The sequence below is a fragment of the Cricetulus griseus genome, chromosome 5, assembly GCF_003668045.3.
Source record: "Cricetulus griseus strain 17A/GY chromosome 5, alternate assembly CriGri-PICRH-1.0, whole genome shotgun sequence".
Lineage (NCBI taxonomy): Eukaryota > Metazoa > Chordata > Mammalia > Rodentia > Cricetidae > Cricetulus > Cricetulus griseus.
In genome coordinates, this window is record NC_048598.1 from 165,548,232 (window position 1) to 165,562,328 (window position 14,097).

At 41.2% G+C, this 14,097-nt stretch overlaps 1 protein-coding gene and 1 pseudogene across 1 annotated transcript in view; both read right to left on the bottom strand.

The window, feature by feature from the left end:
- Ankmy2 (ankyrin repeat and MYND domain containing 2) overlaps positions 1 to 14,097 on the bottom strand; it is a 45,904-nt gene that overhangs the window by 27,237 nt on the left and 4,570 nt on the right. The window contains exons 2-3 of the mRNA XM_027419747.2: positions 10,888 to 10,952; positions 4,815 to 4,953 (exon numbers count right to left, since the gene is read on the bottom strand). Coding sequence (XP_027275548.1) covers positions 4,815 to 4,953; positions 10,888 to 10,952 — 204 coding nt within the window. The remainder of the gene's footprint in view (positions 1 to 4,814; positions 4,954 to 10,887; positions 10,953 to 14,097) is intronic.
- On the bottom strand, positions 1,832 to 3,478 carry LOC113836226 (annotated as a pseudogene).

Below are 14,097 nucleotides of genomic sequence, written 5' to 3' on the forward strand. Positions count from 1 at the left end.
TTGCAGCTGCAAACAAAAATTATCTCTGGTATCTGGCCTGGTGTGAGTGGATGTGGAGAGATCCCCACTGCCTGTAACACGGTGTGTTCTCTCATGGAAACATCCTGTTCCACTGGACATTTTTACCTGTGGATTACTATGAAGATGATTCCTTCCTAAGTTGTACTGTCTGATTGATGATAATAATAATGCTAGTTTATACAGAGTTTTGATGAATAAAAATATATACAAGGAAGTGTCACACAGCTAGAACACAGGAGTTTCCATTGAGGAGCCATACAGACTATGGCTTAGGTAAATGATAAAGAATAAGAACTGAGTCCGAATTAGCCCAGCTAGCTTAAATTCTTTTCACCTTAATGTCACCACAACTGAAACAAAGCTTTTAAAATAACTTAAAGTTACACTAAGATGTTTTTGTCAAATAGCTCTGAGGTGAAAAACCCAAGAAGACAATGTAAAGTTTTAGAAAAGCACATAGTTGAATTCGGAACTATTTAAGGTCTGGGAACAAGATCAAAGCAGCCCCATTATCATTGGCTGCTGCACCTCTCTTGTTAGGATTGGTTGATGACCAAAGGTGATGATTAATTCCTTACACCTATTTTTGCCCTCAATGTCCTGATAAAAAACTATTGATGAGTGGGTATGTACCCTAAAGATTTAAAGTACAGCTGACTGATTCTTTTGCACAAATAAAAGTTTAGGTTTGTGATTCCTTTAAGGTTCCTTATAAGATTACTTTTCGAGATAAGTAATAAAGTAATTGGCCCTTTCTTTGTAACTGCAAAATGCAGCCTGCCAGAAAAAGACCTGACTGAGAAGAATATATTGCTTGCCCACATGGTTAATCTATAACAAGTTAGTTGGGTATGAATGTATGTGGGTTCTTGGGATAATTTGTTTTTCACTTGTAATATATAAAATGTTTAATGTTTAATTATGTAAGGGAGATGGAAAACATTCTGCTTTTTACTTGTAATCATTCACTTGAAAAACAAAATGTAACAACATTGTAATTTTTATATTGCCTGAAAAACTTTGTTGGGATATATAAGATATATATATATATATATATATATATATATATATATATATATATATGGGATTCAGCAGAGAAAGAACACAGAAGAATAAAGGAAACCATCAAGAGTGTGTTTTCCCCCTAACTTCCTCAAATAGAAAAGTCTAGTATGTGCAGACACTGTGGATTTCCCTTTGAGCCCTGTGTTGATTGGAGGCTGCCCCCCCAAGGCAGCAATATGCTTGTATGTGTTTACTGTACATGTGTGCAGGTACCCACAGTAGCCAAAGGGCATCTAATCCCCAGGAACTGCAGTTACAGGCAGTTGCGAGCCACCTGATGTGGGTGCCAGGAACTGCTGAACTGCAGTCCTCTGTAAGAGTGGTAGGCATTCTTTTATTTACTTTTTCTGGAGGTGGGGGTGGGGTGGGGTGTTCAAATGTGTTTTAATAAGATGACACTGCATTACTGCTCCCTTTCTCAGAAAAATTTCAACATACTTGAAACTTGAAGGCATCAGTTACAAATCAAACATAGCACACCAATAAAAAATGCACAGTGTAACTACAGAAGATAGGCAAAGCTAAGTGCCACTGTCAGACCTTCACACAGTAGCCCTGTGCCCAAGACTGCACAGCCTGTCCTGAAAAGCTGTGAACAGCAAGCAACATAGACACAAATGGGCATTCATTCTTGGGTAGTCCACACCCAAGGAAAAGGTGGAGGCAAGGCAAAACAAGATTTTTTTAAAGAATTACTAAAACCTCTAAGAGAAAAATGTCTTCCTTAGGACATGAAGTGGTCATATATGAGATAAAACAGATCCGTGTGTGTGTGTGTGTGTGTGTGTGTGTGTGTGTGTGTGTGTGTGTGTGTGTGTTGTGAGCTCTGTGAACATTTTTCTGAATTCTCATCTGGAAGTAAATTGGAGGTCACCTGAAGATGTTTAGATTTGATGGTATATATAACAGTGTCTTTGGGATTGAGGGGAATAAAAATGAAAAAAATAATTAAAACATAATTAGCAAAATATGAAGGAAGGAAGGAAGGAAGGAAGGAAGGAAGGAAGGAAGGAAGGAAGGAAATAATCAAGATTAACAGAACTCTGAGACCATTTTGCCGTGGCTATCCATGCCCTCAACAATCAACACGCCTCGGGAACTCACCAGACAGACTGATAACAGCAATATACCACAGACTTTGGTTCGCTAGCAACCACCCCTCCCTTGCCCTCTGCCTCCAAGGATACTCCCGAGAGTGAGTAGTACAGGCAGGAGAGACAGGCGTAGTAGTACAGGTGAGAACCCCTAACACCTTCCTAGAGTAGAATTTTGGCTAGTCCACAAAGCGCCTTTAGTTAAGGTTTGAGGGAAACTAGACACCGAAACTTTATGTAGTATGGGTAGCATTTATTTAGAGCAAATTCAGCTACAGGAGCCAGGAGGTTGGGTGCAGGAGGATTTCCACTAATTGGTGCAATCGGTTCCCTTGTAGCAGCTTGGCCAAAACATTGAGTTGGTGGTGGGGATCAATCCTAGGGTTCCATCTGTCATCATAGGGGCAGGTCCTGGAGGAGCCGGGGTACCAGCAGGCACAGGAGGAGAGGAAATGGTACCTCCACTGTTTATGCCCATAGCATCTCCCATAGCTATTTGGCCCATCCGTATCCCTTGTTCTCTTTATCAGGCAAGGGTCCCCTGCATCCTTCCTGTTGTCGCCTCCTTTGATTTCTTCTTCACAGAGCCTGCACTACTCCTCCTGCCTGAGCTCTAGCTGCTTTATTCGGTCGCTCTTGGTTACGCAGCTTCTCCATTCGCTTCTCCATTCGCAGAAGCTTTTCTTGAAGCCTCATTAGCATAACCTGGTGCTTGTGGCGTGCGGTCTTCATCTCCAGCTTCTCATGAACCTCCTTGTTGCGGTCCATTTGATCCTACTGTTGCTTCTCCATCTCAGTGCCTTCCAGCTCATGGCATACTCACGCTCCTGGGACCCAGGCAGTGCAAATCTGGGTGGTTGCTTTCGCTCTGTGAAATGGCTGAAGTTTTTTATGGTCAGCTCCTCTTCATCATGTCCATTGGCTCCACGGTCAGGATCCGAGGAAATGTGATGAGTAAGAAGGAGCCTTCACTGCATCTGCCCAGAGCTTCGGAGCAGCTGACTTCCACTCAGCAGTGCCTTTCCCTGAGGGCCTTCCAGTCATCCACGGTGACCATAGTCCTACACCTGGCCAAACAGAAAAGGTTTCGCCCTGCGCTTTGTTGGTCACATTCGGAGGAAGGTTGCCAACTGCAAGCGCACGTGCAGCTGCTTTCCAGGTAAAGACCAATTGCTCAGCTCCAATTTGGCAAACTCTGCTAGGGGTCGTGTCTCTAAGCGGGTAAAGACAAAGCCTGTGTGTCCATCCTTATGAAGGAAAACTTCTCCAGAAAGTTCCCTCGTTTCCTCATTTCCTCCTCAGTGACATCAGGGGAAGATTGCCCACAAAGAGACAGCTACTCCGGATAAAGATCTCTCCTCGCTCTTCTCTTCTCTCTCAATCTGTCTCTGTCTCTGTCTCTCTCTCTCTCTCTCCATCTGTTCCTGCTGCTAATGACATTGATGATGCATCCTTGGAGAATGGTTCTCTTCTCAAAGTTAAAGGTTTTCTTGCTCTGCAGTTTTGCACCCCTCTGCCCACTTGTCCAGCTCCTAATGTTTGTATTATTTATGGATTCTTTATTGTATACACTACTTAGAAATTCTTTTGTGATTGTGTGTGTATTCCTGCAGGCACAACTTTAAAATTAGAGCTTATTATGTTATATCTCTATTTTCTTAAAGAGAAAAAGACATCTGGGCATGATGTCACATATCTTTAATCCCATCTCTCAGGAAGTACAGGCAGGTGGATCTCTATGAGTTCCAGGCTAGCCAAGTCTATTCAGTGAGATCCTGTCTCAAAACAGAAACAGAAAAATAAATAAATAAATAAATAAATAAACAAACACACATACACACACACACACACAAAAACAAAACAAAACAAAACAAAACAGAGGGAAGGAAGGAGGAAAGAGAGACTCAGTCCTTAAAATTCTATTTTACTTTAGGTGACACTTTTCAATTATTTTATTCAGGAAACAGGCATGGAAGCATGTAAGTCTGTTTCCACATGGATGATCCAGCTAGGCAAATGGCCAGCACTGTCACGGCAGCTGTTTGATAAAAGACCAATGTTTGCATTTCATTATAATGTAAAGATTTAGACTCAAAGGAGCAAATGTGAAAGAAGAGGTGCTTAGAGAACCAACTGAGTTTAAGTCTCTAAAGAAACAGGTCACTAGGTTGGCAAGGTAGTCAAGTAAGTAAGAGTGCTGAGGACTGGCATCCAATCCCCACAACTAACTCCTGCAAGTTGTTCTCTGACTTGCAGACCTGTGCTGCAGTAGGTGGGAGGTGGGAATAGTCCCCAAAGAAATGAAACAGATCACTAACTCCGTAACTTGTTTCAGACATCATAGTTTTTTATTTTATTTTATTTTGTTGTTTTCAAGACAGGGTTTCTCTGTGTAGCCCTACTGTCCTATAACTCACTCTGTAGACCAGACTGGCCTCAAACTCAGAGATTAATTAGCTGCCTCTGTGTCCTCAGTGCTGGGATTAAAGATGTGCTCCACTACCCAGCTGCATTATAGCTTTTCAAAAGTCAACTTTCACCAAAAATTACTAAAACATGCATTGAACTTAAAACACAAGTTCATTTAAATTGTATAGGTAATTAACACTGATAAAGTAAATACTAAAATTTTACCAGAAAGTGCAGCAAACATGAGGGCTGTGTATCCATGCTCATGTTGATGGCAATTGACATCAGCTCCATGGCGCAGAAGTAACTTGCACATGTCAAGTTTTCCTTTATATGCTGCATGCATTAAAGGAGTCATGCCATTCTTTAAACAAAAGTGAAAATATATTAATTATGTACATTTCTATTTTCATAACTTACCAATATAAACAAACTAATAAAATCATCTTTCAAACCTATAAAGTATATTATAGTATACCCTCTTGGACATTATCTCAACTTCTAAGAGAAAAAAAATTTTTTAAAAGATTAACAAACAGAAAAGACATGTTCAACCTCACAGACTATCAAACAAGTAAAGCAATGATCAGAACCCAAACTGCCCAAGGTCCTCATTACCCCACACTCTTAGTTCTTAAGATACAAATGAACACAAGAAAACCGAAGACAGGAGGCTAACTCGTGAGAAACATGGGTTCAAGGCCTGCCTGAGCCTGGGTAACTTAATGAGAGACCCTATCTCAAAATAAAAAGTTAAAAAGGGGTTTGGAATGTAGCTTAATGATAGAGTACTTGCCTACCAAGTGCAAGGTCCTAGGTTCAATCTCCAGTACCAAACCAAACCAAAACCCAAACCAAACAAACAACAACAAAAGCAGAACACTTATCCAAAGGAAAGCTGACTAAATTCTGGCATATTCCTATAGGTGATTCTAAAGGTATTCAATAAGTGAATTTGGAAATGGTGAGATGGCTCAATGGGTTGTTGTTTCCACCAAGCCTGGCTACCCGTGTTTGATCAGCAGGACCCAATGATAGGAGAGAACCTACTTCAAAAAGCTGTTCTTTGAATACATGTGACTCCATGTATACAGACACACACAATATAAGCAAATAAAGATGAACATTTTCTAAATTATAGAGGGGATAGAGAAATGGCTTAGAGGTTAATATTGCTTGCTGCTCTTTCAGAGGACCTGAGTACAGTTCTTAGTGCTCACACCAGATGGCCCCAAACTGCCTGGGACTCCAGATACAGGAGATCAGATACCCTGTCCTGGCCTTTGTACACACACACACACACACACACACACACACACACACACACACACACTTAAAGTTTAAAAAATTCATATGCATGTAGTGAATTGGCAATTCTCTGACTACTGACAATGAGAAAAAGCAGGCACAGGATATATTTACTGCTGTAACATTATATGTTAAAACAAAAATCCCCAAATCACACACACACACACACACACACACACACACACACACACACACACACTTAATTATATTATGATTTGATTATATATGATTGCAAACATTGCCATGTAGCTGGCAATATTTAAACTAGACTGAATTGCTTCGTCTCCATCTATCTGTTTACCTAATGAAGTATCATATAATGTAATATTACAGCACACACATGGTTCTCTTAAATCTCATATATGACCCTTTCATGTCCCAAGGAAGACATTTTCTCTTAGAGGTTTTGGTAAATCTTTAAAAAAATCTTGTCTTGCCTTGTGAACCACCCAAGAATGAATGCCCATTTGTGTCTATGTTGCTGTTCACAGCTTTTCATGACAGGCTGTGCAGTCTTGGGCGCAGGGCTGCTGTGTAAAGGTCTGACAGTGGCGCTTAGCCTTGCCTATCTTCTATAGTTACACTGTACATTTTTATTGGTGTGCTATGTTTGATTTATTCCTGATAACTTCCAATTTGAAATTTATAACAAATAATAGAATTCCACAGCATTTTAGTAACATTACTCCAAAAGTATAATTTAAAAGAAAATTTAAAGATTAAACAAAGTTTCAAGATTTAGTAAAAATATGAGGTAGACTGCTAAATTTATTTTATTACAGAGAATTTTCTTTCAACTGAGCATAATGATGTGTCTTTAATCCATCACAAGCAGAGGCAGAGAAGTCTCTATATGTCACAGGCCAGCCAGGGCAACGTAGTGATACCCTATCTCAAAAAACTAAAATAAAAAGGAAAAAGTGTTTCTTCTTGGTAATGAAATTGTAACATGGTTTTATGAAGTGTGTGGTTTCAATTTAGGGATGAGATGTGTACTAATATGGTTCAGTTCATGATCATAAATATTCTGGCCGTAAGTAAACAGTTCATTTGCTGTTTTGAACATCCATTCTTGAGATATCTTTAAGGAAACTAATTCCATGGGTAATTTTGGCTTTTTATCAGTTGTGTAGGAGGCTCTTGTCTTGCACTCAATGGGAAAGGTTCTGGGGGGCTCTTTTCCCGCCTATGTCCCCTTCAGAGAAGGCTGCTGACAACAGATTTGGAGGCTGGGAACTCTCAGGTGATTGTAGCTCACTGAATAGTTGCCCTGGGTTTGATCTCTAGCACCAAAACAACAGCAGCAGCAACACATACATGTGCACACACACATGTGTGGATGTGGGTATAAATCCTGAACCTAGACAAAGAGCCATGAGTAAGGAAAGGACCCCACAGCAGGAACCACTGAGGAAGAGTGGCTGTAATAAAACATCCTACATGAAGGGGAAAAAAAATACTGGGAGAGGAAGCAGGAGGGGGAAGACAGGGGTGAGGGGAGAGGAAGCAGGAGGAGGGGGAAGACAGGGGTGAGGGGAGAGGAAGCAGGAGGGGGAAGACAGGGGTGAGGGGAGAGGAAGCAGGAGGGGGAAGACAGGGGTGAGGGGAGAGGAAGCAGGAGGGGGAAGACAGGGGTGAGGGGAGAGGAAGCAGGAGGGGGAAGACAGGGGTGAGGGGAGAGGAAGCAGGAGGGGGAAAGACAGGGATGAGGGGAGAGGAAGCTGGAAGAGGAGGAAGACATGGGTGAGGGGAGAGGAAGCAGAAGGGGGAAGACAGGGTTGAGGGGAATCAACCAAAACAAAGGACATTTGAAAACGTCAGACAAAAGCAAGTGTTTTGTATGCTAATTAAACAAGCACACAGCTACTCTTTGTTAATAGACAAACCACTCAGATTTCAACCCTTTCTGTTCTTTCAGAATGGGTTAGCAGGTGACCACCCCTCCATCCCCCCACCCTGCCCTCCCAGAGTCCCACCCACAGCCTTTACCTGCAGAGACCGCTACTGGACTATAGGAAAGCAGACCTTCTCAATGCAAAGTGAAAATCTGTAAACCTCAAAGGTCCTCTGCAAATCATGCTCTTTTTGCCGTTCTTGTGTTTGGCTGCTGGTCATTTCTGCCCATTTACATGCCAGCCTCCCTTTGTTTCCCATTGCTGCTTCTCGTTTTTAAAATAAATGCTACCTCCCTCTTTCTATGTCTTTATTCTCTTGTTCCTTCTCTTTTAGCAGTGGGCACTTTAGGAAGATTAGATTTTAAGCCCCCAAACCAGGAAAGCATCTTTACAAAAGCGTAGAGTTCTCATGATTGACAACATCACTCCCTTCAAGGTGTCTGGGCCAGCTGTCCATCATGGCCACAGGTAATGTGCGTTTCCTGTATCATTATGCCACACTGTTAGAATCTGTAAAAACTTAGACTAGCTTTTCAAAGATCTGGGCATCATTCCTACTTTCTTATCCCAGTTCCATTTCGCATTACTTAAACAATGCAAGAGAAAATTATAAATTCCCAGTGCAATTATTACTAAGTATTATGTTGTTTCTAATGCTACACTTTATGATGTGATTTCAGTGGGCCAAAAAAAAAAAACAACTCTTCAGTTGTTTTATTAATATTAATACACTTCTGTGTTCTGAGATGAAAGCTTCTAGTCTGTCAGTGTAAAAAATAATCAAGGAGACAAATAACTCAAAACAAAAGTTACTCTACTAAAAGAAAATAGCCCCATGTTCAAAATAAAATCCCTAAGTCAAATTGAAAATGCTACCTTCCAGTTACAGATAGAAGATGAAGCAGTACTATGAAGAAAACCAATGTTGAATGCCCATCTGTGTTCACCACAGCAGTAGTAAGAGGTGTCACAACTCCACCCCTTCTGACTGTAGTCAAGTGTGTAGGAAGCAATACCCCACTGTGCTTCCAAAGCATTGCCCAAGTGCTAGTGACCTCAGGGATCACCAGTTTACTGGCAATTTTTTTTTATTTAATCTTTGGAGCCCTGTCTGTTTGGATCCTTTGCCCCACCCCACCCCCACACTTGGTTATATGTTCTTTTTTCTTAAGTTAGAAGTTCTTACTATATTTATGCTACAGGTCTCTCCTCAGATATGATTTGTAAAACTTTTCTCCACTTCTATGGGTTATAACTGTGTGATAGCTAAAGTTACATTTTAGGTTTTAATTACTATGCCTTAGAGATCCATGAAACAAAAAGGCCTCTGATCTGCAAGCCCAAGGACAGATAGTTTCTGAAATGCTGGAGGCTGTTGCTTACAGAAGATAACAAGTCACATGTTTTTCCCTCTCCTAAACAAGTTTGTTTGACCCATCTGCATGGGATGTGCTTGAACACGTGGGCAAGAGGTTCACAGGCAGGAAATATGTCAGGATGTACACTCGCCCCTGATTGGATGTAGGTATGGAGAGACGTATGTTTGCCCCTGATTGGACCTGAGGAGAATGGCAATGAATTATGGGTTTTTTTTTTAAGCCCCTGCAAACAGTGACTCGGGGCCATTTCCCAGGAACTCAGGCATGGATGCGGCCAGAGCCCACCCACCTGGCCAGTATTTAAGTAAACTTGCTTCTGATTTGGCCTTAAACTGTGGTAGTCTTATTCTGAATCAGTGGAATTAACAAATCCAAACTTTGAAACACAAAAGCGTTCAACCTCAGAGATTTCCAGTTATCTATTTTCTATCTTATAGCTAATACCTTATCTCACATTTCTTATTTGATTTTATTTTTCCTAAGTTATTTTTCTATTTCTTTCTGCATATTTTACCCACACAATTTCATGATTTGAAAGCTAAGAATACCACAATATTTAAAATATGATAATACCCACAAAATGGCTTCTGATCATGGCCTTAGCCACCTCAACAGCTTTAAATAAACACCATATTTTGATAAATGTATTTCTAATTCTAAACATTTCTATTTCATTTGTGAATTTAAGTATTGAATTAAAAACACTGGAAGATATGCATTTCATTAGTTTGATTAATTTTTATTTTCAAATCTAACACATTGCATTTGGCAAACTTGTTTAATGGTATACGAAATTTATTTTTTAAATAATATAACATATCATCTATTTGCATATAAAAGACCACGTTTCCACATTTTGTAAAAAAAAAAAAAAAAAAAAAAAAAGATAGAGGCTAGGTGTGGTGGTACAATTAGCCTTTAATCCCAGTACTTAGGAAACAGAGGCAGGTGAATCTCTGTGAATTAAAGGCCAGCCTAGTCTACATAGCTAGTTCCAGGTCAGCCATTGCTGAATAGTAAGACCCTGTTTAAAAAAAAAAAAAAACAAACAGAAAAGATATCATTTGGAGACAAATGTGATTACAAACACCTTTAATTGCATAATTGGGAAACCAAGGCAGGCATGAGGACCAAGAGTTCAAAGGGTAGCCTGGGATATATGGATAGTATTGATACTATCTCAAAAACAACAATAAAATGAAAAGATGAAGAGAGGAGGGAGAAGGGAAAGAGAAGGGGTTTACAATTTGGGCTTAATTTGTACTTATTTGATCACTTATAAGATTAATCATGTTTTCAATGTCTCTTATCTTGATTTTAAAAAAACAACTACCATTGAAAGGTTTTACATTTCCCTTTTGGGGTGTGTGTGTGTGCTTGTGTGTTTGCCCATGTGGAAGCTAGAAGTTGATGCCCAGTGTCTTACTCTATTGCTTACCACCTTATTTTTTAAGCAGTGTTTCACTGCCCCTGGAGCTCACTGCTGGCTACACTGGCTGCTGGCCAATGAGCTCCAGGCATTCTGTTCCTGCGGTCCCTCTCCCCACACCAGTGCTGGGATTACAGGTGTGTACCGCCATGCCTGGTTTCACATGGGTGCTGGCAATCTGAACCCTAATCATCATGGTTGCATGGCATGCACTAGCCAACTGAGCCATGTCCTCAATGCCTCTGTCATTCATCCTCTCAGGAAGTAAAATGCTGTATTAATTTTACCTCATCCAAACAGTTGACATGAACATTCTTACTAGATAACAGTGTTCCAGCTTCTTGGACGGTACCTTTAAAAAAAAAGAAGAAGGTGGTAAAACATGAGTTCATCTCTTGGGAGAAAAGGGGAATGTGGTGGCAATAAAATTTAAAGGGCTGTCTGGAAGACCAAGGCTAGTCATGCCGGTGCTAAGATACAAAGCACCCAGCCACTTGCTTCACAAGCATTTCTCCAGAGAAACAGTTTCATACAAACTCACATAGTTCCATCTTGGTTTTACTTTCATTGACCATATCACCTTAGTCCCATTTTCCTTTTGGCAGTCATACTATAACTACCCGGCAAAGGAGTTAATCCCGAAGCAAATCCTAAAGACCATCTAGTCCAAATCACCATCTAGAACTGACAATTGCATCCATGCAATGCTTAGAATTCAAGATACAGTTGGTATTGCATTGTGTCATTGAGTCACTTGGCAGCAGTGGGTCTCGAGAATGATGGCATCTTTTTAACAGAATGCTTGGTTTATAAACCACTAGGTAAGACATACTATAAAGTCTGCAACTATGGAGATTGCTCTCATGCTGTAAAGATCTCATGCTGTAAAGGATCAAATTAAAACCGAAAGGTCCGTCCTCTGAGAATTTGGAAAGCAGCAGTAATTGGGTCAGAAAAACAGGTTTTTCCAGTTTTGTCTGCATCACGACAGAAAGTGGTTGCAGAAGAGAACATCAATATCATTACCATTAATCCACGACAGCCACATGACCTGCCAAGTAATTTCTTGGCTTGACTAGAAGACAACAATGAAATCCAATGTCCTCAGAGTGGGAGGATGAGCTACGCCTCCCCTCTAAAAGGAGACCAAAGACAGGAGCACCCCAACTAAGAGAAAAAGTGGGGTGCAGACTGAACACCAGCCTTCGCCTTTCCCACTATATGATTTTAGGCAAGTCCCCTGAGGGCTCCTCACCAGTCCAGGAGAGGTTTCGATGCCCCTGGGTGTGTTGGGAAAATGTCAACAGAGTGGCCAACAATCCCGGAGTAGGATACTCGCTATTTCTGTAAATAGTGTGGGGTTTTTTTGGTTTGTTTGGTTGTTTTTGTTTTGTTTTGTTTTTCTGGTACTGAACTCCCTGTGAGGGCAGTTGGTATCACTGGCTACATGGCTAAGGAAAAGGAGAAATTTGCTGCTGCACATGTGAGCCAGTCTGACCTAACAGGCACACGATAGACCCTATCTCAAAGGACGTAAACAATGTTCCTGATAATGTCACCCAAAGTTGTCCACACATGTACACACACAGACACAACAGGAAGACGCTTTGGAGGATGTAAGTAGCTTCTACTTTCAGCTTCAGCCATACCTGTAGCTTCCCTTCAAAGACCTTCTCAAGATGGCTCAGTGGTTAACAGCACTGGGGGCTCTTCCACAGGACCAGGATTCAAGTCCCAGCACCCACATGGCAGCTAACAACTGTCTGTAACTCCAAGATCTGACACCCTCACACAAACAGCAAGAAGTCCTTCACCCTGTTTGCACTTGGGAAGATGCTTCAGTTGACTTACATGCTCCACTGAGAACTCACGGAGGTCATTCTCCTCCTGGCCAGGAGATGTTTATGGAAGAAAGGAGGAGATTGTGAGCATCTCAAAGCCTGCCACATGTTAAGGATAGGATGGGTCTCATTAGAGAACAGGCCTCTAATCCTACAAAATGTTTGCCCTGTGGCCAACAGCATAAAAAGATACTAGGCATGCTGTAAAGCATAGTGCAGGGATGTTTTCTCCTGCTAAACTTTCACTCAGTAGTCTCAGGACTCTACAACAACAAAGACTACCCCCACCCCTGCAACACACACACACACACACACACACACACAGAGAGAGAGAGAGAGAGAGAGAGAGAGAGAGAGAGAGAGAGAGAGAGAGAGAGAGAAGAGAGAGAGAGAGAGAGAGAAAGAGAGAAAGAGAGAGAGAGAGAGTTCTCCAGCAGACATCATCCTTAGGCTTGACAACTCACAGGACTCAAGGAAAATACCAAACTCACATTTTCCTGTTAACTGTAAACGATTCTCACCAGTGGGTCTCCATTCCTTTGGGAATCAAACAACCCTTTCACAGGCATTGCATATATCAGATATTTACATTACAATTCATAACAGCAGCAACATTACAGTTATGAAGGAGCAATGGAAGTAATTTTATGGTTGGGGGTCACCACAACATGAGGTACTGTAGTAAAGGGTTGCAGCATTAGGAAGGTTGAGAACCACTGGTCTAGATGAATAAGACACGGTAGACGGGAGGAGACAGAGAGCCCTCTTTGGGCAGTCCCTCTTCTAGCAATCTGAACACTTTCTCAATTTGGTATTTCAGAAATATTTTGAGGTTTTAATGCATAGATATGATGAATTATTAGCTCAGTCTCCTGCATCTTTCCCTTCCTGGAAGTTGATGGGAGCAAGGAGAAGCTGAAAGTTCCAAGCTTGTAATCATGGCTGGTCTTTCCAACGACAGCCCATGCTGTAGAACTATCTAGGCGCCCCACAAACAGCAACTAATAAACAGAGACATGCCTGTCACCTAGGAAATGCCCAGAGATATTAGGATAAATTAGAATAAAAGATGTACCCAGCACTCTTAGATGGGGGGGGGGGCAGACGGGGACTTTAAGAACTGTGTCAGGAAACAAGAGAAGAGAACAAATACAAATACGTATTATGTGCCACCACCCATGCAGACACATATATGCACACATACAAATTTATGAGACCTCTTACATCAGCTTTTTGAGATTCAGGGAACATGATGAAAAAAATGTACAGAATTTGAGCTTCTGCAGAATGAAAATAAATGAGTGAACTACCCCAAGGGGAAATATATATGTAATATGACTTTTAATTTGGTGTTCCCGATCTAATGACACCAAAAGGAAACCACAGAATGAGCTGAGATGTGAATGAAGCACGGGGCTCACACAGGATCCAGACTTCCACCTATTCCTTACCCTCCATTAGGAGACCTGGGGAAAGGAATGTGTTCTATTTAATGTAACACAATAGGAGAGGCACCACTGTGCGAAGTGCCTGGATTGGAGGGATCAACTTTCATGCAGACAAAACTAATGGAAACCAGCAATGATTTGCTCCTTTTCAGAGTTTATGTTCAAACCAAAGAAAACAGAACCCAGTTGCTCTCACTGGAGTGGGACT